Consider the following 27,064-nt stretch of genomic DNA (forward strand, 5'->3'; position numbering starts at 1 on the left):
TATATGAATCACTCTACGAAATTTTTTCCGGATAGGCTCCCATAGAGGGTCCACTTACGAAAATCACTTAAACGCACATATTTCTTTGAATAATAAAGCTATTTGGATAAAGTACGACTTGAATATGTTTTGTGAGCATATAAATCGTTCTACCAATTTTTTTTCCGGATTGTTCCATATATGGTAATAGCTCCTTCAAAAAAAATCACTTAAACGCACATATTTCATTAACAAATAAAGATATCTTGATAAAATTCGACACAAATATGTTTTGTAGTCGTAGCTCCTATACATATAAAGTTCACTTCCGAAAATCACCTAAACGCACATATTTCATTAATTAATAAATCTATTGTAGTAAAATTCGACTTGAATTTTTTTGGCATATAAATCATTATACGAATTTTTTTTCTTATCGGTTGATAATTGGTCACAACTCCCATATAAGGACCATTTCCGAAAATTACTCAAATGCACATTAACAATCACAGTTATCGGGATAAAATTCGACATAAATGTGTATTTTGTATATATAAATCATTCTACGGATTTTTTCTTCCGGATCGGTCCATAGGTTGTCTTAGCTCCCATATAAGGTATACTTCTGAAAATCACTTAATACCCCTTAATTCGTAATTAAATGATTATATCCGAATAAAATTCAAATGAGTATGTTCTGTGTACAGTTAATCATTATATTAAAATGTTTTCAAACTGGCCTATTAATATACATTTTTCTCGACCTAATTAAAATTAGTTTGACATATGCATAAATGTTAGTACCCTCAATAAGGAAACAAAAATTTTGCCAAGTTATCTAAAAATTAGATAACTATTAGGGTTTCAATAAAAAGTAGCTTGCTGGTGGAGGGTATTTAAGATTCGGCATAGCCGAATATAGCACTCTAACTTGTTACAAACTCAAAATGTTGTCTGCATTTTGCAGAAGATGATAAAAGAAGAATTTGCAAAAATTGGCGCGAAAACATGTAGTACGCGCAAAAAATTGCAGAATTTTTCCTTCAAACAGATTCTGTTTGATGTCCCATTTGTTTGACGACCTAGGAAACTTTGGTTTGTCAAACAACAATGTATTTTTCGTATCTCGTGTTTGCTACAAACACAAAGTGTTTGAAGTAAAAGCAGCGAGTCGAATTAGGCGCAAATACCACAGAGAATAAGCAATCAAAACAAATAATGAGAAAAAATATTTACATTCACAATAGTTAGGATTATTGTGAATGTCAGAGTAATTATTGTGGAAAGTTATTTTATTGTGAGTAAAATACCGTTAAAGTTTAGAAAGTAATTGTACAGACATTAATATGTCAGAGGCCCTTTCGTTAATTCGAAAAATTCGTTATATAGGAATTAAAAATTCATTATTTAATAGACAAAACCCCATTGAAATTAATGTATAAAAGTATTACTTAAATTTTTTCAATCAATTAATAACAGGTCACACGTTATTCCATTTTAAACTGGACGGATTGAAAAATTTGCTGGTGGATTTTATTTGTTAGATCCAAATTCAATCTAAAGTGTAGAATTAAACTTGTTTTAGGAAAAACTGAACTTAAGAATAGATAAGTGAGTCTTATAAAATCCACGAATAATTGTACTATGTTGCGATATCTTCGTCCTCCTCGAATTAATTTGTTTTGCTGTAAAATTGTATTAATTCATTGTATCCAGTTTTGATCGATAGTTCAGATATACGGTATAACTAAAATCAGGAATATGAACGATTTCTTTAATTTTTATATTATTTTGTTATTGCTCAATAAAGTTTTTGACATTAACAATATCATATAATGTCTAAAATTGTATTGTTTAGGTATTTTTTGTTTTTATTCGTTATATCGAGTATAAAATTTCTTACAAGTTCGCTACATGCAAAAATTAGTGGTTTGCTATGTCGGATTTTCGGGATTGGCCTGTATACACAACGTGACCAATGGGTTTTAATTAATTAATTAATTAACTAACTAACTAACTAACTAACTAACTAACTAACTAACTAACTAACTAACTAACTAACTAACTAACTAACTAACTAACTAACTAACTAACTAACTAACTAACTAACTAACTAACTAACTAACTAACTAACTAACTAACTAACTAACTAACTAACTAACTAACTACTAACTAACTAACTAACTAACTACTACTAACTAACTAACTAACTAACCTAACTAATCTAACTAACTAACTAACTAACTAACTAACTAACTAACTAACTAACAACTAACTAACTAACTAACGAACTAACTAACTACTAACTAACTAACTAACTAACTAACTAACTAACTAACTACTAACTAACTAACTAACTAACTAACTAACTAACTACTACTACTAACTAACTAACTACTACTAACTAACTAACTAACTAACATAACTAACTAACTAACTAACTAACTAACTACTAACTAACTACTAACTAACTAACAACTAACTAACGACCTAACTAACTAACTAACTAACTAACTAACTAACTAACTAACTAACTAACTACTACTAACTAACTAACTAACTACTAACTAACTAACTAACTAAACTAACTAACTAACTACTAACTAACTAACTAACTAACTAACTAACTAACTAACTAACTAACTAACTAACTAACTAACTAACTAACTAACTAACTAACTACTACTAACTAACTAACTAACTAACTAACTACTAACTAACTACTTAACTAACTAACTAACTAACTACTAACTAACTAACTAACTAACTAACTAACTAACTAACTAACTAACTAACTACTAACTAACTAACTAACTAACTAACTACTAACTACTAACTAACTAACTACTAACTACTAACTAACTAACTAACTAACTAACTAACTAACTAACTAACTAACTAACTAACTAACTACTAACTAACTAACTGACTAACTAACTAACTAACTAACTAACTAACTAACTAACTAACTAACATTGCCCTTATAATGAGAGAACAGTAATTGATTATTGCAACTTAACTCTTTACTCTTTTTGTTAACGCTGCCAGACTTCTTTTACATAAACCGTTATCAATCTAGTTTTCTAACGGTTAATTATAGCATATCAGCTAACCAATTTTTTACTACCTGAATAATACTCAAATTCTCTTTTTAGTACAACCAATAGAATGTTATAAAAGCCCCATTACAAGACGATTTCATTAGCAGAAGGCTGCCAGCAATAGGGGCTTTCGCAGCAAAACCCTCACCCATTATAACAACAGTTGAAATAGTTAATAAAAAGTGAAAAAAAGAAAGAAAACGTGATCGTAATTTTTGAAAGAAAGAAATAAATAAAGAACACATCATGAATCGTGGTCAAATCTTAGTGTTGTTGGGTCTATTGGCCATTGCTACCAGCGTCTGTGGTAAGTTGGTCTAATTTTGTTTTTGTGTGTGTGTGTGTTTTTTTTTTTTTGGAAATTTTAATTGAAAGTGAGAATAACAAGTAAGATTATTAAAAATAGTACTGTAAATAAAACATACATATATCATCAGGAGAAAAAGTTTAATGACTTTTGAGGTTTTAAATACCTTTTTTTTTTTTAAAATGAATAAATTTAAATTATTGTGCTACAAAAAAAACCCACAAAAATATAGTTTAAAAAAGTAGAACAAGTTTAAAAATATGTGGGAATTCTGAATGAAATGTAAGTTTAATGGCAAACTACAAAATATAGGTAAAAACTAAATACTTAGTAAGCCCCTATAATAGGCAAATATTATTTTAAATTATTTATAAATTCGAAGTATGTAATATTATTTTAAAAATTATTATAGCTAAACAAATTTATTATTATTGCAAAGTTCATTTTTCCCACTTTAAGTTTATCTCCATAATTTATTGCCCTACGAATTTTGATTTTAAGCGAAAAACAAAATCTATATTATTAGATTCCACTGAAACAGTAGCAAATTCTTTAAAAGTTTAGATAATAATAATGCCATTAGATTTGTACAAGTAGGTACATATGTAATCTATATAGTTGTTAATAAAAAAATAATCAAGTGATTAGATTAAAATCAATACTATTTGCTTTTTTCCTAAAGACTTCAGACACACTTCTAGCTATAAGCAATTCCCAATCAATTGAAAGTGGAAAATTAAGATTAATAAATCTTTAAACACATGCTAAACTTTATCTATTACAAGCAATTGGACTATAAATTATACAAGTTTTTTCAAATGACCGATAAGTTATTGGGAAAACTAGAAAGTTCATGAGAACATGAAAGTTTGGGGGAAATTTAAACTCTTAAAATTTTTAACTTGAAATAACTTCTAACGATCTAGCTATGTCCGTTTATCTTTTTACCTTTAAACAAATAGTACAATAGTCCCGGAAATGTTTGACCATAAAAATGTAACCGAAATCTTAGTTCCAATAAACATTATATTTACTTGATTCCAAAGAGAACATTAGGATGGAATAGTTCCCAAACAACTCCCCTCGAAAGGTTATTGGAGTACATGATCACTTTAGTAGTTCTATGTAATGCGAGCGTGGACCAAGCAAGATATTTGGATGTAGTTTCGAGGAAAGTCTGACAATGACAAAGAAAGCGCTCAGAATTCCATGGTCCTCTCCGCATAGTCTACATTCATCTGAATTCTCTCATCTAATTCCCGTATTCCATGTTTTTCCACTCAGAATTTATACCATCATACTAACCTCGGACTTACTGGTATCTTTTTATACCGACCATTAAAATATTAATGTTGAAATATTGGTAATAGACCCATATAAGTGTATATAGATCCTTCTAGGTCCTTAAAATGTCCGTCTCATGACGGACATGTCTAGATCTAAAGTGGGCTTAAATTTTTCATAAATATTCTCTATTGATGAATTATATTTGATATTGAAAATGGACTAGATCGGTACAAGATTTCGCCTTCCAAAATACACTCTTATTTAGAATTTCTATTTAAAATTACCAAAAATTATATTTTAATTTTCCAGCTAAAACTGGTTATGGTCCCGGTGAACAAGATTGGGGTTTTGTAGATGTACGCAAGGGGGCCCATATGTTCTACTGGCTATACTACACAACCGCCAATGTTTCCAGCTACACTCAACGTCCCTTGGCTATATGGTTGCAAGGTGGTCCTGGAGCTTCCTCCACCGGTTATGGTAATTTCGAAGAATTAGGCCCTCTCGATCTGTATGGAAATCAACGTAACTGGACTTGGGTTAAAGATATGAATGTTTTATTCATTGATAATCCGGTGGGCAGTGGTTTTTCATATGTGGACAATGTCATGTACTTGACATCGACCAATAAACAAATTGCTTTGGATTTGGTAGAATTCATGAAGGGTTTCTATGCTCTACATCCTGAATTCGAAGAGGTGCCTTTGCATATTTTCTGTGAAAGTTATGGTGGTAAAATGGCTCCAGAATTTGCCTTGGAATTGTACTATGCCATACAGAAAAAAGAGATTAAAAGTAATTTAACTTCGGTAGCTTTGGGTGATCCCTGGACTTCACCCATTGATTCGGTAATGGCTTGGGCACCTCTCTTGTTGAATATGGTAGGTTTAAAACTGGAAAAAATATTAATTCAAATGGAAAATTTCTAATATTTGTTTAAATTTAAGGGTATTGTTGATCAAGATGGTTACAAAAACATTATGATTTCTGCTAATAAAACTAAGGAATTGGTTGAAGCTGAAAAATGGACTCAAGCCACCATGCAATGGAGTGCCACACAATCGGTTTTGTTAAGAGAATCGAAGGGTGTGGATTTCTATGATATTCAAAAGCCCACCAGAGGTGATGCCTACACACGCATGTTATTAAGAACCAATAACTATCAAGGTAGTAATGAAATCAGATATATATCGGACTATATTTTTAATAATTTCTTAAATTTCTAGAACTCATGTATCGTACTTTGGTACATTACGACATCGATGAGGATCGCGATCAAATGTTGCAAGATCTAATGCGTGGCAATGTTAGTAAGGCTTTGGGCATTCCCTCTAAGGTTAAATGGGGTTCTCAAAGCAGCAACACCTTTACACGCCAAATGGGTGATTTCATGAAGCCTGTAATACATATTGGTACGTGTGAAATACATATATATTTAGTAGATCTTTTATTGGAATTTAATGATTCATTTTCTTTTTATATGTAGTTAGTGAACTTTTGGATAATACCAATTTGAAAGTTGGTGTTTTCTCTGGTCAATTGGATTTGATTTGCGCTACTCCCGGTACCGTTAACTGGATTGAGAAAATGCAATGGAGTTATCGTGATGAATATATTAAGGCTCCCCGTTTGGGCATTAGTGTTGATCGCATTTTGGAGGGTTACGAAAAGTCGGCTGGTAATTTCACTATGTTCTGGGTAAATCGTGCTGGTCATATGGTTCCCGCCGATAATCCCGCTGCTATGAGTCATATTCTTAAGAAATTTACCAATTATGGTTAAGAATAATTAATTTTTAAGCAAATTTTAATAAAATAGTACCAAAGAAATGTACAACATCTATTGAATTGAGAAAGTTTATTCAGGCCCCATCGGTTTTTGTTGGGCGCCCCCTTATCAGTGCCTATTGGTGTAAATCGAACCCATGACCTCCGGTCTAACCGACTAGAACACTAACCACTAACCTACAGGAGGCCACCCTATTTTTTATAAAAATAAAATAAATTAAACAATTTCTAACAAAAACTCTCTTTTCAACTAATTTTTCTAAGTTTTTGAATACAATTTCCCCTCTACTGATCTTATTAAATGTCTATCTGTTCTTTTCTAAATGTCAAATAATAGATGCACTTTATTCCATAAAATTATTGTCTCAGTAGTAAAACCTAACTCCTACAGACTGACATTTCATTACATTAAGGACAAACTGTCCATTTTCTATTTGGCACTTCTGTCAAAATATTAACATTCTTTTATAACAACAAAAGACACGTAAAGAGAAAATCAATATTTCATTATAAGTTTCTAACAAAATTCCACATCATAAAATATCAAAATTAGTGGTTAGAAAATCATCCTAAATAATAAATCTATTGTTATTGTTTATTTATGCTTACAAAGAAATAATAATCTTATGATTTGTAAAATTGTTACTTTAAGTTTTTAATCTCTTTTTATTTGTGTTTTTCCTTTTCGTTTTCTATTTGTGTTTTGTCTTGTTACATTTTGACAAGGACAACTTTTGCCATCCATAAATAAATGTTACAAAAAAAAAAAAAAAAAGTAAAGTTGAAAAGAACGAAAGAATTGTTCAACTTTTCTCTTACCCTCAATTAGAACACAGATGAGTTTCCAGCTTGATTGTTTAACACCAAACAGCACCAATGAAGTCGTGACAATCATGCCTTCTCAAAGTGATGTCTATGATGCTAAAGTAATGCCGTAGATAGTGCCGTATTAATAGTGTTCACAAATAGATAGATAGATAGATAGATAGATATAGATAGATAGATAGATAGATAGATAGATAGATAGATAGATAGATAGATAGATAGATAGATAGATAGATAGATAGATAGATAGATAGACTAGACTAGACTAGACTATAGACTAGACTATAGACTAGACTATAGACTAGACTATAGACTAGACTATAGACTAGACCATAGACTAGACTATAGACTAGACTATAGACTAGACTAGACTATACTATATATAGACTATAGACTAGACTATAGACTAGACTATAGACTAGACTAGACTAGACTATAGACTAGACTATAGACTAGACTAGACTAGACTATAGACTAGACTATAGACTAGACTATAGACTAGACTATAGACTAGACTATAGACTAGACTATAGACTAGACTATAGACTAGACTATAGACTAGACTATAGACTAGACTATAGACTAGACTATAGACTAGACTATAGACTAGACTATAGACTAGACTATAGACTAGACTATAGACTAGACTATAGACTAGACTATAGACTAGACTATAGACTAGACTATAGACTAGACGATAGACTATAGACTAGACTATAGACTAGACTATAGACTAGACTATAGACTAGACTATAGACTAGACTATAGACTAGACTATAGACTAGACTATAGACTAGACTATAGACTAGACTATAGACTAGACTATTGACTAGACTATAGACTAGACTATAGACCAGACCATAGACAAGACTATTGACTAGACTATAGACTAGACTATAGACTAGACTATAGACTAGACTATAGACTAGACTATAGACTAGACTATAGACTAGACTATAGACTAGACTATAGACTAGACTATATACTAGACTATAGACTAGACTATTGACTAGACTATAGACTAGACTATAGACTAGACTATAGACTAGACTATAGACTAGACTATAGACTAGACTATAGACTAGACTATAGACTAGACTATAGACTAGACTATAGACTAGACTATAGACTAGACTATAGACTAGACTATAGACTAGACTATAGACTAGACTAGACTATAGACTAGACTATAGACTAGACTATAGACTAGACTATAGACTAGACTATAGACTAGACTATAGACTAGACTATAGACTAGACTATAGACTAGACTATAGACTAGACTATAGGACTAGACTATACTAGACTATAGACTAGACTATAGACTAGACTATAGACCTAGACTATAGACTAGACTATAGACGAGACTATAGACTAGACTATAGACTAGACTATAGACTAGACTATAGACTAGACTATAGACCTAGACTATAGACTAGACTATAGACTAGACTTAGACTAGACTATAGAACTAGACTATAGACTAGACTATAGACTAACTATAGACTAGACTATAGACTAGACTATAGACTAGACTATAGACTAGACTATAGACTAGACTATAGACTAGACTATAGACTAGACTATAGACTAGACTATAGACTAGACTATAGACTAGACTATAGACTAGACTATAGACTAGACTATAGACTAGACTATAGACAGACTATAGACTAGACTATAGACTAGACTATAGACTAGACTATAGACTAGACTATAGACTAGACTAGACTATAGACTAGACTATAGACTAGACTATAGACTAGACTATAGACTAGAACTATACTAGACTATAGACTAGACTATAGACTAGACTATAGACTCGACTATAGACTAGACTATAGACTAGACTATAGACTAGACTATAGACTAGACTATAGACTAGACTATAGACTAGACTATAGACTAGACTATAGACTAGACTATAGACTAGACTATAGACTAGACTATAGACTAGACTATAGACTAGACTATAGACTAGACTATAGACTAGACTATAGACTAGACTATAGACTAGACTATAGACTAGACTATAGACTAGACTATAGACTAGACTATAGACTAGACTATAGACTAGACTATAGACTAGACTATAGACTACTATAGACTAGACTATAGACTAGACTATAGACTAGACTATAGACTAGACTATAGACTAGACTAGACTATAGACTAGACTATAGACTAGACTATAGACTAGACTATAGACTAGACTAGACTATAGACTAGACTATAGACTAGACTATAGACTAGACTAGACTATAGACTAGACTATAGACTAGACTATAGACTAGACTATAGACTAGACTATAGACTAGACTATAGACTAGACTATAGACTAGACTATAGACTAGACTATAGACTAGACTATAGACTAGACTATAGACTAGACTATAGACTAGACTATAGACTAGACTATAGACTAGACTATAGACTAGACTATAGACTAGACTATAGACTAGACTATAGACTAGACTATAGACTAGACTATAGACTAGACTATAGACTAGACTATAGACTAGACTATAGACTAGACTATAGACTAGACTATAGACTAGACTATAGACTAGACTATAGACTAGACTATAGACTAGACTATAGACTAGACTATAGACTAGACTATAGACTAGACTATAGACTAGACTATAGACTAGACTATAGACTAGACTATATAGACTATAGACTAGACTATAGACTAGACTATAGACTAGACTATAGACAAACGACACATTTTCATATTTATGAAATAACTTTCAATCATGACTTTTTGAAATATTTTGTAAAAATTATTTTTAAATTGAAAATTTGGATATTAAATATTTTTACCGAATAAGCTGTGGACCCACTTATTAAAGTGTCAAACAATGCTTGATTGACTCGACTGCTTTATGATGCCAAAGAAGGAAAAAAATACTGAAAATATCTAAAATATCAGAATAAGAGAAGAAGAGAAAACTTTTGTGTGTAAAAAAAATCATAATCAATTTGTACATACACGAACATAATACACAAAAGTTTGGAAAAGGATTTTCCTGTAGATTTCAAAAATATAAAACTTTTACATTTTTTCCATTTTTTATAAATACTTGTCGGGTTTTAGTTTTTGTCTCGACACTAGTGGCAACATTAAAGTTTTTCCTTTGTCATGCCACATGTAAAAAGTTTTCCTGTCGCATTTTATTTTCGTCAATGAACTAATTTTCACTAGATTATTTTTTATTATTTTGTTCATGTTCTTATTTTTTGTTTGAGGATGTTACATAATTAAATAGTTTAAGTAATTGATTAAGTTTTAGTGACATAAATAATTAGAAAGAGGAGATTGTTAGAGTTTTGTAACAATGTTATAAATATAGCAAATAAGTTGGTTTGTTGGTTTACAATGGGAAGAATAAAATGAAAAAAAATTTTAAAAAATTATTATTAATTTTAACGCTTGATCAATGATTATTACCTAAACTTATATATTTTGTAAATCTGCTAACTTTCTGGCAACGCCATTTAGTTTGATGTCACAATAAATACCACACTGTAGATCACTAAACCGGTAAATTAACATTGCAAGTAACATTTTATAACAAATTTAATATTTTACTTTCTGAAACTTTCGAGACGATCTAATTGTGCAGGACTTAACGGAATGAAATTTTTCAAATATTAAATTGATTAATATAGATCTAATCAAATACTTACAGATTTAAAATCATTATTTGAAACTTCAACAAACTTCAACTGCTGTGTTGTTATAACAAATGTATTTCAAAAATTATAATAGCTGTCATTATGTTATAATTTAATGTTTATCTGATACGTCTTTAATTTTAATGGGATTCTAAGAAATTTTAAATCATTTACGCACTTCCATTCAATTTACACTTTTAGTTGCTTCCTGTTATTACAAACACTATGACTTGTTCCCTTCTTTCGTACGGTATTTTGTGTAAAACTCTTACCAAAGTCTTCTTGAAGTGAGTTAAAATTGAACTTAACGTAAAATTATGTTTGCATTTGACAGGTGACGATTGGCAGGCATTATAAAATTGTTATTTTATTTACTGTCGAGACATTAATTTAATCATGTTATATAATTTCTAATTAAATTGATAACTTTATAAGGAAATTATTAAATTGGTGGTTTAATTTGAGTGATGACAATCTGTAATGAGGGCGTTGACAAGCTGCAGGATACTGAACTAGAAACTAAACTAAAACAAAACAATAACTGAATTACACTTAACTAGAATTAGAACTGAACTAGAACTGAACTAGAACTGAACGAGAACTGAACTAGAACTGAACTAGAACTGAACTAGAACTGAACTAGAACTGAACTAGAACTGAACTAGAACTGATTAGAACTGAACTAGAACTGAACTAGAACTGAACTAGAACTGAACTAGAACTGAACTAGAACTGAACTAGAACTGAACTAGAACTGAACTAGAACTGAACTAGAACTGAACTAGAACTGAACTAGAACTGAACTAGAACTGAACTAGAACTGAACTAGAACTGAACTAGAACTGAACTAGAACTGAACTAGAACTGAACTAGAACTGAACTAGAACTGAACTAGAACTGAACTAGAACTGAACTAGAACTGAACTAGAACTGAACTAGAACTGAACTAGAACTGAACTAGAACTGAACTAGAACTGAACTAGAACTGAACTAGAACTGAACTAGAACTGAACTAGAACTGAACTAGAACTGAACTAGAACTGAACTAGAACTGAACTAGAACTGAACTAGAACTGAACTAGAACTGAACTAGAACTGAACTAGAACTGAACTAGAACTGAACTAGAACTGAACTAGAACTGAACTAGAACTGAACTAGAACTGAACTAGAACTGAACTAGAACTGAACTAGAACTGAACTAGAACTGAACTAGAACTGAACTAGGAATCTGAACTAGAACTGAACTAGAACTGAACTAGAAACTGAACTAGAACTGAACTAGAACTGAACTAGAACTGAACTAGAACTGAACTAGAACTGAACTAGAACTGAACTAGAACTGAACTAGAACTGAACTAGAACTGAACTAGAACTGAACTAGAACTGAACTAGAACTGAACTAGAACTGAACTAGAACTGAACTAGAACTGAACTAGAACTGAACTAGAACTGAACTAGAACTGAACTAGAACTGAACTAGAACTGAACTAGAACTGAACTAGAAACTGACTAGAACTGAACTAGAACTGAACTAGAACTGAACTAGAACTGAACTAGAACTGAACTAGACTGACTAGAATTGACTAGAACTGAACTAGAACTGAACTAGAACTGAACTAGAACTTGAACTAGAACTGAACTAGAACTGAACTAGAACTGAACTAGAACTGAACTAAACTGAACTAGAACTGACAGACTGACAGAACTGAACTAGAACTGAACTAGAACTGAACTAGAACTGACTAGAACTGAACTAGAACTGAACTAACTGAACTAGAACTGAACTAGAACTGAACTAGAACTGAACTAGAACTGAACTAGAACTGAACTAGAACTGAACTAGAACTGAACTAGAACTGAACTAGAACTGAACTAGAACTGAACTAGAACTGAACTAGAACTGAACTAGAACTGAACTAGAACTGAACTAGAACTGAACTAGAACTGAACTAGAACTGAACTAGAATTGAACTAGAACTGAACTAGAACTGAACTAGAACTGAACTAGAATGAACTAGAACTGAACTAGAACTGAACTAGAACTGAACTAGAACTGAACTAGAACTGAACTAGAACTGAACTAGAACTGAACTAGAACTGAACTAGAACTGAACTGGAACTGAACTAGAACTGAACTAGAACTGAACTAGAACTGAACTAGAACTGAACTAGAACTGAACTAGAACTGAACTAGAACTGAACTAGAACTGAACTAGAACTGAACTAGAACTGAACTAGAACTGAACTAGAACTGAACTAGAACTAGAACTGAACTAGAACTGAACTAGAACTGAACTAGAACTGAACTAGAACTGAACTAGAACTGAACTAGAACTGAACTAGAACTGAACTAGAACTGAACTAGAACTGAACTAGAACTGAACTAGAACTGAACTAGAACTGAACTAGAACTGAACTAGAACTGAACTAGAACTGAACTAGAACTGAACTAGAACTGAACTAGAACTGAACTAGAACTGAACTAGAACTGAACTAGAACTGAACTAGAACTGAACTAGGAACTGAACTAGAACTGAACTAGAACTGAACTAGAACTGAACTAGAACTGAACTAGAACTGAACTAGAACTGAACTAGAACTGAACTAGAACTGAACTAGAACTGAACTAGAACTGAACTAGAACTGAACTAGAACTGAACTAGAACTGAACTAGAACTGAACTAGAACTGAACTAGAACTGAACTAGAACTGAACTAGAACTGAACTAGAACTGAACTAGAACTGAACTAGAACTGAACTAGAACTGAACTAGAACTGAACTAGAACTGAACTAGAACTGAACTAGAACTGAACTAGAACTGAACTAGAACTGAACTAGAACTGAACTAGAACTGAACTAGAACTGAACTAGAACTGAACTAGAACTGAACTAGAACTGAACTAGAACTGAACTAGAACTGAACTAGAACTGAACTAGAACTGAACTAGAACTGAACTAGAACTGAACTAGAACTGAACTAGAACTGAACTAGAACTGAACTAGAACTGAACTAGAACTGAACTAGAACTGAACTAGAACTGAACTAGAACTGAACTAGAACTGAACTAGAACTGAACTAGAACTGAACTAGAACTGAACTAGAACTGAACTAGAACTGAACTAGAACTGAACTAGAACTGAACTAGAACTGAACTAGAACTGAACTAGAACTGAACTAGAACTGAACTAGAACTGAACTAGAACTGAACTAGAACTGAACTAGAACTGAACTAGAACTGAACTAGAACTGAACTAGAACTGAACTAGAACTGAACTAGAACTGAACTAGAACTGAACTAGAACTGAACTAGAACTGAACTAGAACTGAAAAACCTAGAACTGAACTAGAACTGAACTAGAACTGAACTAGAACTGAACTAGAACTGAACTAGAACTGAACTAGAACTGAACTAGAACTGAACTAGAACTGAACTAGAACTGAACTAGAACTGAACTAGAACTGAACTAGAACTGAACTAGAACTGAACTAGAACTGAACTAGAACTGAACTAGAACTGAACTAGAGCTGAACTAGAACTGAACTAGAACTGAACTAGAACGGAAATAGAACTGAAATAGAACTGAACTAGAACTGAAATAGAACTGAAATAGAACTGAAATAGAACTGAAATAGAACTGAACTAGAACTGAACTGGAACTGAAATAGAACTAGAACTGAACTAGAACTAAGTTAGAACTGAACTAGCAGTGCACTAAAATTGATTTAGAAGATCATCGATGTTGCCAAAGAAATTGTTCATTTTGATAAAACTATGCTTTTAGGATTAATTCTGTTACAACATTGACCTCCCATTTTCCTTCAAATAACCCAATGTTTATTGAAATTTTCTTTAAAATCACCAAAACAATAAATCACTCATACCAAACATATTGATATAAATAATTTTATTTTCTTTTCAATAACCTCCTTAACATGTTTATCTGTACATAGTATGTATGTGGATGGTAAAAAAAATCCAAGTAATTGAAAATAAAGCAACGGAAATTGTACATTTCATTTGGCGGAAATCGTAAAATGTTTCCAAATAGACGAGAATAACTGCAGAAAATAAAAAAATACAACAAACTGTTGAAAATGAAATGGTAAATAATTTTTTATATACACGCACTACTAGAACCGAGTTCATATAGTCAACCAGTTCATCATTTCCATCTTTAGTCATTTATCACAATCCGTCAAACATGCAGTCAGTTACACACATGTGTGTTCCAAAATATACATTTCTCCAGAAGTCTGGTGAAAGGAAAATTCTACTCTTGCATGTCGTTGCATGTTAATCGTATTAAAGGGGTTAATTTGCGTATATTTACGCAAATATATTTGCATATTTGTATGTAAGAATATACTTAATACAGTGGGACAAACAAGCGGTAAAGTTTACATGTTAGATTATCTAATATTATTCAAAATTGTTAGAGTCGGTCTATATAAAATATTAGCACTGAAGAAAAGGTTTTAAGAAAATAAAGCCAAATTTTAAAATTTATTTAGTAATTGCCCCACTGTTGGTCAATAACTATTAACTATTCTGCTGTTGAATGAACAATAAAATAATTTCAATTAAATTACAATCATATATTCATAGGGTTTTAATTGAACAAATATTTAACTAATATCCGTTTATAATTGACAAACACATAAAATTTTAAAATTCTTCCGGTTCTATTGGTTAAATAATTTTCTTGAAATTTTTGTTTTATGACTTTTGCAAATGTTTAAATTATTCCTTCTTAAGTTTTGATAAAAAGTCATCCAATAAATTATGCTAATTAAAAGATTTATTCATTTAGTATATTTTTTATTTAAATCCATTAAAAGCTGACAGAGCGGAGGGGGATGATTCAAAATATGTAAATTAAAATTGTCTTTCATTTGCCAACAAAGGCCGTCAGTCAGTCATTTGAAGTATGTGAAACTGATAGAAACATTTCTCTGGCATAAATGTCTTTTAACAGTTTTATTTTTGCCGTTGCATTCGTCCTTTATGAGAAACTATTTCCTTCTCTTCAGTTGGCATGAGAGTGAATATAATTTTTAGAGGATAAGAAGCAATAAAATTGCAATACTAGCAATAATGATGGCAGGATATGGTCTCAAGTAAGAAACAAATTTTTATATAGGACTCCTTCTTCATACAAAGTGCTTTTATGTGTACAGTAATGACTGCAATATGCAAAGAAAATCTTAGAATATCATTCTTCTTCTATTGTGTTGAGTACCAGACCCATTTCATAACTAAAACATTCTTCTGAATACATTCGATTAATACCCTATGTTAAGCAATGTAGTCTAGTCTAAAGTCTAGACTATAGACTAGACAAGACTATATTTTATAGTCTAGTCTATAGTCTATTCTATAATCTAGTCTACATTCTATTCTATAGTCTAGCCAATAGTCTAGTCTACAGTCTATTCTATAGTCTAGTCTATAGTCTAGTCTATAGTCTAATCTGTAGCCAAATCTATAGTGTAGTCTATAGCCTAGCCTATAGTCTATAGTGTAGTCTATAGTGTAGTCTATAGTCTAGTCTATAGTGTAGTCTATAGTGTAGTCTATAGTGTAGTCTATAGTTTAGTCTATAGTCTAGACTATAGTCTAGTATAGTTTAGTCTATAGTCTAGTCTATAGTCTAGTCTATAGTCTAGTCTATAGTCTAGTCTATAGTCTAGTCTATAGTCTAGTCTATAGTCTAGTCTATAGTCTAGTCTATAGTCTAGTCTATAGTCTAGTCTATAGTCTAGTCTATAGTCTAGTCTATAGTCTAGTCTATAGTCTAGTATAGTCTAGTCTATAGTAGTCTATAGTCTAGTCTATAGTCTAGTCTATAGTCTAGTCTATAGTCTAGTCTATAGTCTAGTCTATAGTCTAGTCTATAGTCTAGTCTATAGTCTAGTCTATAGTCTAGTCTATAGTCTAGTCTATAGTCTAGTCTATAGTCTAGTCTATAGTCTAGTCTATAGTAGTCTATAGTCTAGTCTATAGTCTAGTCTATAGTCTAGTCTATAGTCTAGTCTATAGTCTAGTCTATAGTCTAGTCTATAGTCTAGTCTATAGTCTAGTCTATAGTCTAGTCTATAGTCTAGTCTATAGTCTAGTCTATAGTCTAGTCTATAGTCTAGTCTATAGTCTAGTCTATAGTCTAGTCTATAGTAGTCTATAGTCTAGTCTATAGTCTAGTCTATAGTCTAGTCTATAGTCTAGTCTATAGTCTAGTCTATAGTCTAGTCTATAGTCTAGTCTATAGTCTAGTCTATAGTCTAGTCTATAGTCTAGTCTATAGTCTAGTCTATAGTCTAGTCTATAGTCTAGTCTAAGTCTAGTCTATAGTCTAGTCTATAGTTAGTCTATAGTCTAGTCTATAGTCTAGTCTATAGTCTAGTCTATAGTCTAGTCTATAGTCTAGTCGATAGTCTAGTCTATAGTCTAGTCTATAGTCTAGTCTATAGTCTAGTCTATAGTCTAGTCTATAGTCTAGTCTATAGTCTAGTCTATAGTCTAGTCATAGTCTAGTTATATAAGTCTATTAGTCTAGTCTATAGTCTAGTCTATAGTCTAGTCTATAGTCTAGTCTATAGTCTAGCTATAGTCTAGTCTATAGTCTAGTCATAGTCTAGTCTATAGTCTAGTCTATAGTCTAGTCTATAGTCTAGTCTATAGTCTAGTCTATTAGTCTAGTCTATAGTCTAGTCTATAGTCTAGTCTCTAGTCTAGTCTATAGTCTAGTCTATAGTCGAGTCTATAGTCTAGTCTATAGTCTAGTCTATAGTCTAGTCTATAGTCTAGTCTAAGTTAGTCTATAGTCTCGTCTATAGTCTAGTCTATAGTCTAGTCTATAGTCTAGTCTATAGTCTAGTCTATAGTCTAGTCTAGTCTAAGTCTATAGTCTAGTCTAATAGTCTAGTCTAATCTATAGTCTAGTCTAATCTATAGTCTAGTCTAAACTATAGTCTAGTCTAATTCTATAGTCTAGTCTATAGTCTAGTCTATAACTATAGTCTAGTCTAATCTATAGTCTAGTCTATAGTCTAGTCTATAGTTAGTCTAGTCTAGTCTATAGTCTAGTCTAGTCTAGTCTATAGTCTAGTCTAGTCTAGTCTATAGTCTAGTCTAGTCTAGTCTAGTCTCGTTAGTCTAGTCTAGTCTAGTCTAGTCTAGTCTAGTCTAGTCTAGTTAGTCTAGTCTAGTCTAGTCTAGTCTAGTCTGTCTAGTCTAGTCTAGTCTAGTCTAGTCTAGTCTAGTCTAGTCTAGTTAGTCTAGTCTAGTCTAGTTAGTCTAGTCAGTCTAGTAGTCTAGTTAGTCTAGTCTAGTCTAGTCTAGTCTAGTCTAGTCTAGTCTAGTCTCTAGTCTAGTCTAGTCTAGTCTAGTCTAGTATCTAGTCTAGTTTTCTATAGTCTAGTTATAGTTCTAGTCTATAGTCTAGTCTATAGTTAGTCTATAGTCTAGTCTATAGTCTAGTCTCTAGTCTAGTCTATAGTCTAGTCTATAGTCTAGTCTATAGTCTAGTCTATAGTCTAGTCTATAGTCTAGTCTATAGTCTAGTCTATAGTCTATCGTAGTATCTAGTCTAGTCTATAGTCTAGTCTATAGCTTAGTCTATAGTATAGTCTATAGTCTAGTCTATAGTCTAGTCTATAGTCTAGTTATAGTCTAGTCTATAGTCTAGTCTATAGTCTATCTCTAGTCTAGTCTATAGTCTAGTCTATAGTCTAGTCTATAGTCTAGTCTATAGTCTAGTCTATAGTCTAGTCTATATTCTAGTCTATAGTCTAGTCTATAGTCTAGTCTATAGTCTAGTCTATAGTTTAGTCTATAGTCTAGTCTATAACTTTTCTTTGTATACTTACAGCTGTGCATTAAAGAGTGTTTGGTCGTTTTTTGATCGTCTTTGTTTCCGTTACATTCCTCTTAAGCAAAAGAAAAGAAAAATATTTATATACATACATATGTATGTATTTATATACATAAATATAGTTTGTGTAAAATATTTAAAATTTTCCTATGTTTATTTAGACAAATTCAGAAATGTTTTCATGTTTCTTAGCGTAATAATAACAAGTTAGGTTTGGGATCTCAATAAAAATAAAACTGAAAATAAACCAAAAATTGCTACATGAATGGCAATTTACAGATGATGTCTTCTTATTCCGTTTTTGCTATATTTCAAATGTTCATATTTGAAATCATCATAGTCCCAAGTCGTCTGTTTTTCAGTCTTATCATTTAGACACATTCGAGATGCTTTCAAGACGACTAAATGAAAATGACGAAGCTGTTGGCAAGCAAATGTAATTTTGTAATCAAGTATAAGTAAGTAAGAAAACATTTCACTTATTGTAACATTTTTAGAGGAATATACATACAGTTTTCAAAATTGCTTTTCCTCTTTTAATGACTACGAAAGTACAACAATCATTTGGTCACATATCACGTCCGCATTTTAGTTTTTTTAATGGTTATTTCATTTTATTGTTTTTTTCATCTAGTGAAAGAAAGGGAATATTTTTCCCTATTATTGCTTCCTATTTCTAAAATGTAATTCTTAGATATGTTTGCCTCTCATACTCGTTTGCTAACTTATATTTAAATGATTCTTGGGGGCAATTAAATTTTAATTTTTAATCAGAGTAACTATTATTATTCTACAGTTTATATCATATATTATTCTTTAGTACATAGTGTAGTCCTTGCTATAGGCCAGACAAAGACTAATCTATATATCAATATATATATATATATATATATATATATATATATATATATATATATATATATATATATATATATATATATATATATATATATATATATATATATATATATCCAGATTATAGACTGCTCTATAGTCTAGACTATAGACTGCTCTATAGTCCAGACTATAGACTGGTCTGTAGTCCAGACTATATACTGGTCTATAGTCCAGACAATAGACTGGTCTATAGTCCAGACTATAGACTGGTCTATAGTCCAGACTATAGACTGGTCTATAGTCCAGACTATAGACTGTTCTATAGTCCAGACTATAGACTGGTCTATAGTCCAGACTATAGACTGGTCTATTGTCCAGACTATAGACTGGTCTATATAGGCCAGACTATAGACTGTTCCATAGTCCAGACTATTGTCCAGACTATAATACAGACTTTAGTCCAGACTATAGACTGGTCTATAGTCCAGACTATAGACTTTTCTATAGTCCAGACTATAGACTTTTCTATAGTCCAGACTATAGACTGTTCTATAGTTGACTATAGACTGTTCTATAGTCGACTATAGACTGTTCTATAGTCCAGACTATAGATTGTTCTATAGTCCAGATTATATATTATTCTATAGTGCAGATTATAGAATGTTCTATAGTCCAGACTATAGACTGTTCTATAGTCCAGTCTATAGACAGTTTAAAGTCCATACTATAGACTGTTCTATATTCCAGACTGTAGCCTGTTCTATAGTCCAGACTATAGACTGTTCTATAGTCCAGACTATAGACTGTTCTATAGTCCATACTATAGACTGTTCTATAGTCCATACTATAGACTGTTCTATAGTCCAGATTATAGATTGGTCTATAGTCCAAACTATAGGTTGGTCTATAGTCCAGACTATAGACTGGTCTATAGTCCAGACTATAGACTGGTCTATAGTCCAGACTATAGACTGCTCTATAGTCCAGACTATAGACTGCTCTATAGTCCAGACTATAGACTGCTCTATAGTCCAGACTATAGACTGCTCTATAGTCCAGACTATAGACTGCTCTATAGTCTAGACTATAGACTGCTCTATAGTTCAGACTATAGACTGGTCTTTAGTCCAGACTATAGACTGGTCTATAGTCCAGACTATAGACTGGTCTATAGTCCAGACTATAGACTGGTCTGTAGTCCAGACTATAGACTGGTCTATAGTCCAGACTATAGACTGGTCTGTAGTCCAGACTATAGACTGGTCTATAGTCCAGACTATAGACTGGTCTATAGTCCAGACAATAGACTGGTCTATAGTCCAGACTATAGACTGGTCTATAGTCCAGACAATAGACTGGTCTATAGTCCAGACAATAGACTGGTCTATAGTCCAGACTATAGACTGGTCTATAGTCCAGACTATAGACTGGTCTATAGTCCAGACTATAGACTGTTCTATAGTCCAGACTATAGACTGGTCTATAGTCCAGACTATAGACTGGTCTATTGTCCAGACTATAGACTGGTCTATATAGGCCACACTATAGACTGTTCCATAGTCCAGACTATTGTCCAGACTATAATACAGACTTTAGTCCAGACTATAGATTGTTCTATAGTCTAGACTATAGTCTATTCGAGACTATAAGTTTTGCTACTGTCCAGACTATAAGTTTTTCTATTCTCCAAACTATAGACTTTTCTTTAGAAAGACGTATGATTAACATACTCAACTCAATATGGGGTAGTTATTACTCATACGTCTTGGTTAAGCTATGATTATAGTAAAATACATTTGATTACTAGAACTATTTCTCTTAAATGTTAAACATTTTTTTTAAACTTAATGACTGTAACTTTAAACTCCTCCCCAATTCTTCTTAACATTACATTTGTACTGTTTAATGACTGGCGTATAAATATATTTCAGCTTCTTCTTATCCTGTTTATCTTAATGTTAAAAAAATCTCATTATCTTCTAAATGTAGGTCATTCATTCCCGCCTTTTTAACGTTAAACTAAACAAACATTCTTGGTTGCATGCAACAACGTTATTTTCTGTTACAGTTTAGTTAAAGACAAGACGATGGCGCTGTTCCTTGTGGTGGTTAATATAATTTGTCACATTTAAAAAAATATACTGTTGTTGTTTCTTTTCTTTCAAACTTTAGGAAGTATTTAAGATTTATATGTTTTAAGCTTTTTTGTTTTTGCTATTGTATTACATTATATTAAATTAAATAGCAACAATTATTTTTTAAACTTCATTTAAAATGGTAAAGAAATTAAGGAAACTGTTTCGCAAAGGATATTCATATACCACAAGATGTACTATTGAGTATGATCGACGAATGTTTGGCAAAAGTATCAGAACTCAGGTGGTCCATTTGGTGAATTATGTGAAGAAAAAGCGTTAGTTTTGAATCCATAAGTTAACAAATCCTGAAAATTGTTAGTGTAGTCGATTAGAAATAAAGGTGTATGTTATGCCATCATCTGCTCTCAATTGATTTATAAGATCTCCCATTTGCAGCTGTTCCTTTTGAAATTTCTTGCTGTACATATTTTCTATCTTGATAAAGTTCCTGCTGCTGGATTTCTTTTTCTTTTAAACCCCGGGGTATTTCCTAGGATTTAAAGCTGCTCTCGATAGCGATCAAAGTCATGTACTGGTTGGAACATTCATGTAGTGCCTCAAACCAAGTGTACTAAAATATTGAAATTTAAGGAAAATAAGAAAATATTTTTCATTGTAATCAATATAATATTGCTTGTTATATGACTTCTTATGGATTTAACCACTGGTGGCGATTTCCTTAAGTTGAAAAATTATTAAAACCACAATTAATTGTTTAAGTGTTTTCATGATTTGAATGTTGCTCCTATATAATGTTAACGTAAATGAGCTGTTGTGAATATGTTTTCGGTTATTTATAGGAGGAATTTATGTATATAATACTGCTGCAGAGACCATCTGTAGATGATTTTGTATAACCATGGTCATAAAAGTTAATGGTATATTAAATTTAATATTCCCTTTGTAAGACATCGACGATTCATCTATTTTACAGCATTTGTATGTATAAAGCACGAAATAACATTTTAAATCCTTATTTGTAAGTGCTTTTTTAAGTAGATATTTGTGAGCGAGCATGGTAAGCACCTGTGAATTCATGTGTTTTAATTCGGAAATCACTCAAATGTTCACTTTACTATAAAGATGTATGATACAATTTCATATTCTGGTCCTACTGAAATTCACTATAAATGTACGATACATGACAGATGGTAGGTATAGAAGATTCGGCGTGGCCAAAGTTTAACTAGCTAACTAACTAACTAACTAACTAACTAACTAACTAACTAACTAACTAACTACTAACTAACTAACTAACTAACTAACTAACTAACTAACTACTAACTAACTAACTAACTAACTAACTAACTAACTAACTAACTAACTAACTAACTAACTAACTACTAACTAACTAACTACTAACTAACTAACTAACTAACTAACTAACTAACTAACTAACTAACTAACTAACTAACTAACTAACTAACTAACTAACTAACTAACTAACTAACTAACTAACTACTAACTAACTAACTAACTACTAACTAACTAACTAACTACTAACTAACTAACTAACTAACTAACTAACTAACTAACTAACTAACTAACTAACTAACTAACTAACTAACTAACTAACTAACTAACTAACTAACTAACTAACTACTAACTAACTAACTAACTAACTAACTAACTAACTAACTAACTAACTAACTAACTAACTAACTACTAACTAACTAACTACTAACTAACTAACTAACTACTAACTAACTAACTACTAACTAACTACTAACTAACTAACTAACTAACTAACTAACTAACTAACTAACTAACTAACTAACTAACTACACTAACTAACTAACTAACTAACTAACCTAACTAACTAACTAACTAACTAACTAACTACTAACTAACTAACTAACTACTAACTAACTAACTAACTAACTAACTAACTAACTAACTAACTAACTAACTAACTACTAACTAACTAACTAACTAACTACTAACTAACTAACTAACTAACTAACTAACTAACTAACTAACTACTAACTAACTACACTAACTAACTAACTAACTAACTAACTAACTAACTAACTAACTAAAACAGACTAACTAACTACTAACTACTAACTAACTAACTAACTAACTAACTAACTAACTAACTAACTAACTAACTAACTAACTAACTAACTAACTAACTACCTAACTAACTAACTAACTAACTAACTAACTAACTAACTAACTAACTAACTAACTAACTAACTAACTAACTACTAACTAACTAACTAACTAACTAACTACCAACTAACTAACTACCTACTACTAACTAACTAACTAACTACTAACTAACTAACTAACTACTAACTACTAACTAACTCTAACTAACTAACTACTAACTAACTAACTAACTAACTAACTACTAACTAACTAACTAACTAACTACTAACTAACTAACTAACTAACTAACTAACTAACTAACTAACTAACTAACTAACAACAAACAAACTAACTAACTAACTAACTAACTAACTAACTAACTACTAACTAACTAACTAACTAACTAACTAACTAACTACTAACAACTAACTAACTACTAACTAACTAACTACTAACTAACTACTAACTACTAACTACTAACTACTAACTAACTAACTAACTAACTAACTAACTAACTAACTAACTAACTAACTAACTAACGACTACTACTAACTAACTAACTACTAACTAACTAACTAACTACTACTAACTAACTAACTACTAACTAACTAACACTAACTAACTAACTAACTAACTAACTAACTAACTAACTAACTAACTAACTAACTAACTAACTAACTAACTACTAACTTACTAACTAACTAACTAACTAGGGCTTGTGGTCTTCCTGAGTCGTATGACGACCACACGATCTGCAGATAGCCTCAATCGACATGGCATCTATGTTGCGCAAGCTCATGGAGTTTATCATGAATCGAGCGTTTGCACCATTAAAACTGTATAACGACGAGAAAGTCAGTATGCTATGTTGTTGGCAATGGTACTGCCAGTTATCAGTTGTTGAACTGGAAGCCTGCACTAAGTGACTCATATGCAAAATATCAATTGCCCTGAGTCTATAAGCTGAATTGAGGGCAATCTCTTTAGCCATTAGATCAATAAGTTACCAATTCCTCATGACAAAAAGAGCGTTTGATGGAATGGTAAGAAGAGCCCCAGTTACCACCAGACAAGTGCACCATACAGGGCTTTTCTACCATATCGTGTAAAAGATTACATAAGTAATGCATTACCTACTATTACCAACAGGTGAAATATTTTAGGAAATGTCTAAACTTCTCACAACCCAGCCGCTAAAATAAGGTCAAATTGTGTAACCTTTTTAAAAACCCCAGATACTTGAATTCAACACCTATCTACTCTATCTTTCCAATCCCCATTTGTAATCTCCAAAGGGCTTGACCTATAATTGAATGAATAAGAATAGCCGATGTTTCCGCCATCGGCGAATGTGTTAATATGTTCGGAAGTGTAATAAAGAAGGTCGTTTATGAGAATAAGAAACATATTAGCGGAAAGAACGAAGCCATGCGGTACATGATGTGACACACCATTTTCGAGAGGTCCTCCGTAGTATGAAGGTAAATTGTTCAATAAATAAATCCAAAGTGCAAATAGTGTGTTTTGATGTTCAACTTAATCAATTTCATTGCGAATATACGTAGCTGTGGTTTAAAGCCAAACTCACGGGAAGACAATATTGGTTAAAGGACAGAAATCTGAAATTTTTATTTCGGGATAAGTTTGGTGCTGTTACCGAAAAGACAACAGATACCCCGCAGTTATATGACTGAGGTGCTAAGCATTGGAAATGAGTTTGTGTCAAGTGTATATGATACGGGATGGATGTAGAGGTATGCGGGCCTCACCCACCCGTATATCTAGAGTGAATGACACATTCATGTTTTTCTCAATGAATGTGTCGTATAAATGATAAATGTACTGGGTTGAATAGTTGACAGATGTAAAGTATCTTGTACAAGTGATACCATTGAATTTTCCTTCCTTGTCAAGGTACATACATATGTTTAAGGTTTACTCGATTCGTACCAGACTTACCACACTTACGTGTGTTCTCTGTAAGTAAGAACTTGTCATTCGGTCTTCTAATAGCTCACCCGGTGGTTCTAAAAGTACCGCGGTTAAATAAGGCTACGCCCACATACAAAATAAGTAGTAAAAGTTGCATGTCTCAGAAACTGCAACAGTGGGCGTGGCAGCTCCTATATAAAGAAAATCTTAAATTAGTATATCTGAGAAAATATAACAGCCAGAGTCCTCAGTTTTTCCGAGACACTTTAATATCAACATGAATGTTTAGGACCAAAAAACGGGCGGACTAGCAATAGAGGGCGTGGCACCTCCCATATGAATTAAATACTAAAATCCGTTTATCTGGGGAACTATTGAAGTTAGAATCCTTAAATTTTGAACGAAGAACTCTGAAATCCATGTGAAAATTTGGGTAATTAATTGGCGGACTATCAATATGAGTTTGGCACCTCTCATATGAATCAAATACAACAATTCGTACATTTGGGAAACTGTAAGAGCTAGAATCTTCAAAAATCGTAAAGTAGGTATTTATATAGAAGTAGTACAGTTGTATGGGTGGGTGGTATTATGATCCGTAATTCTGATAAACTTAACTATACATGGATGGCAACAGGTCAGCAATTCAATTACACCTATTGGAAGGTTAATAATCCTGATTTTACTAACAACAATGAATATTGTGTGGAAATCGGTTGGGGCTCTGATATGGAATGGAATGAGTTATCATACAAATACGGTTTAATCTGTGAACAAAACGAACTAGTAGGGTTAAAGCATAACAATGCGCAAGTACTAGAAAATTTACAGGAAATAACAAAAAGTTTGAATGCATTGCGACAAGAAGTGCAAGATCATGATCAGCTTAAAGAGAACTTAAGCATATACATAATAAGGCGTGAAAAATTACAGCAAGAACTTTCATCAAATCAGCAACAACAGGAGGAACTTAAGAAAGAATTTCAACAAGAACAACAGGTGGTGGATGAGCAAACGGATATAAAGGAGGCACAACAGTTTTTAAAATTGTTACAAAAACAAAAATTTAAATTGTTGGAAATTTTACAGAAAAATTTACAAAATCGCAAACAAATGAAAATGTCGAAAGTGAAGAGAAGCTGTGGAACAGTAGAAAATATCAAGATAATTTTTTTTTAATTCATTGTCTTAAACCGTTAAGGTTTACAATAGTTTAGAATAA

At 31.8% G+C, this 27,064-nt stretch overlaps 2 protein-coding genes across 2 annotated transcripts; both read left to right on the forward strand.

The window, feature by feature from the left end:
* The first annotated feature begins 3,188 nt into the window (after nucleotides 1-3,188).
* LOC119605816 (retinoid-inducible serine carboxypeptidase-like) lies at nucleotides 3,189-6,512 on the forward strand. Its single transcript, XM_037959131.1, has 5 exons — nucleotides 3,189-3,387; nucleotides 4,984-5,555; nucleotides 5,622-5,841; nucleotides 5,901-6,086; nucleotides 6,161-6,512. The coding sequence occupies exons 1-5, from the start codon at nucleotides 3,327-3,329 to the stop codon at nucleotides 6,454-6,456; spliced, it is 1,335 nt and encodes a 444-aa protein (XP_037815059.1). The 5' UTR covers nucleotides 3,189-3,326; the 3' UTR covers nucleotides 6,457-6,512.
* Nucleotides 6,513-26,433: 19,921 nt separating this feature from the next.
* On the forward strand, nucleotides 26,434-27,064 carry LOC119605812 (lectin subunit alpha-like). Its single transcript, XM_037959126.1, has 2 exons — nucleotides 26,434-26,871; nucleotides 27,044-27,064. Exons 1-2 carry the CDS (start codon nucleotides 26,434-26,436, stop codon nucleotides 27,062-27,064), a joined length of 459 nt encoding a protein of 152 aa, XP_037815054.1.

Source organism: Lucilia sericata, unplaced genomic scaffold, assembly GCF_015586225.1.
Source record: "Lucilia sericata isolate MDLA Ls3-8-SP2 unplaced genomic scaffold, ASM1558622v1 Contig000522F_arrow, whole genome shotgun sequence".
In the NCBI taxonomy this organism is placed as follows: Eukaryota; Metazoa; Arthropoda; class Insecta; order Diptera; family Calliphoridae; genus Lucilia; species Lucilia sericata.

Coding starts and splice junctions, on each gene's coding strand:
- LOC119605816 (XM_037959131.1), top strand. CDS start 3,327: ATGAATCGTGGTCAAATCTTAGTGTTGTTGGGTCTATTGGCCATTGCT. Junction 3,388..4,983: donor CATTGCTACCAGCGTCTGTG/GTAAGTTGGTCT, acceptor TTAATTTTCCAG/CTAAAACTGGTTATGGTCCC. Junction 5,556..5,621: donor CACCTCTCTTGTTGAATATG/GTAGGTTTAAAA, acceptor TTTAAATTTAAG/GGTATTGTTGATCAAGATGG.
- LOC119605812 (XM_037959126.1), top strand. CDS start 26,434: ATGATCCGTAATTCTGATAAACTTAACTATACATGGATGGCAACAGGT. Junction 26,872..27,043: donor AGCAAACGGATATAAAGGAG/GCACAACAGTTT, acceptor TAAACCGTTAAG/GTTTACAATAGTTTAGAATA.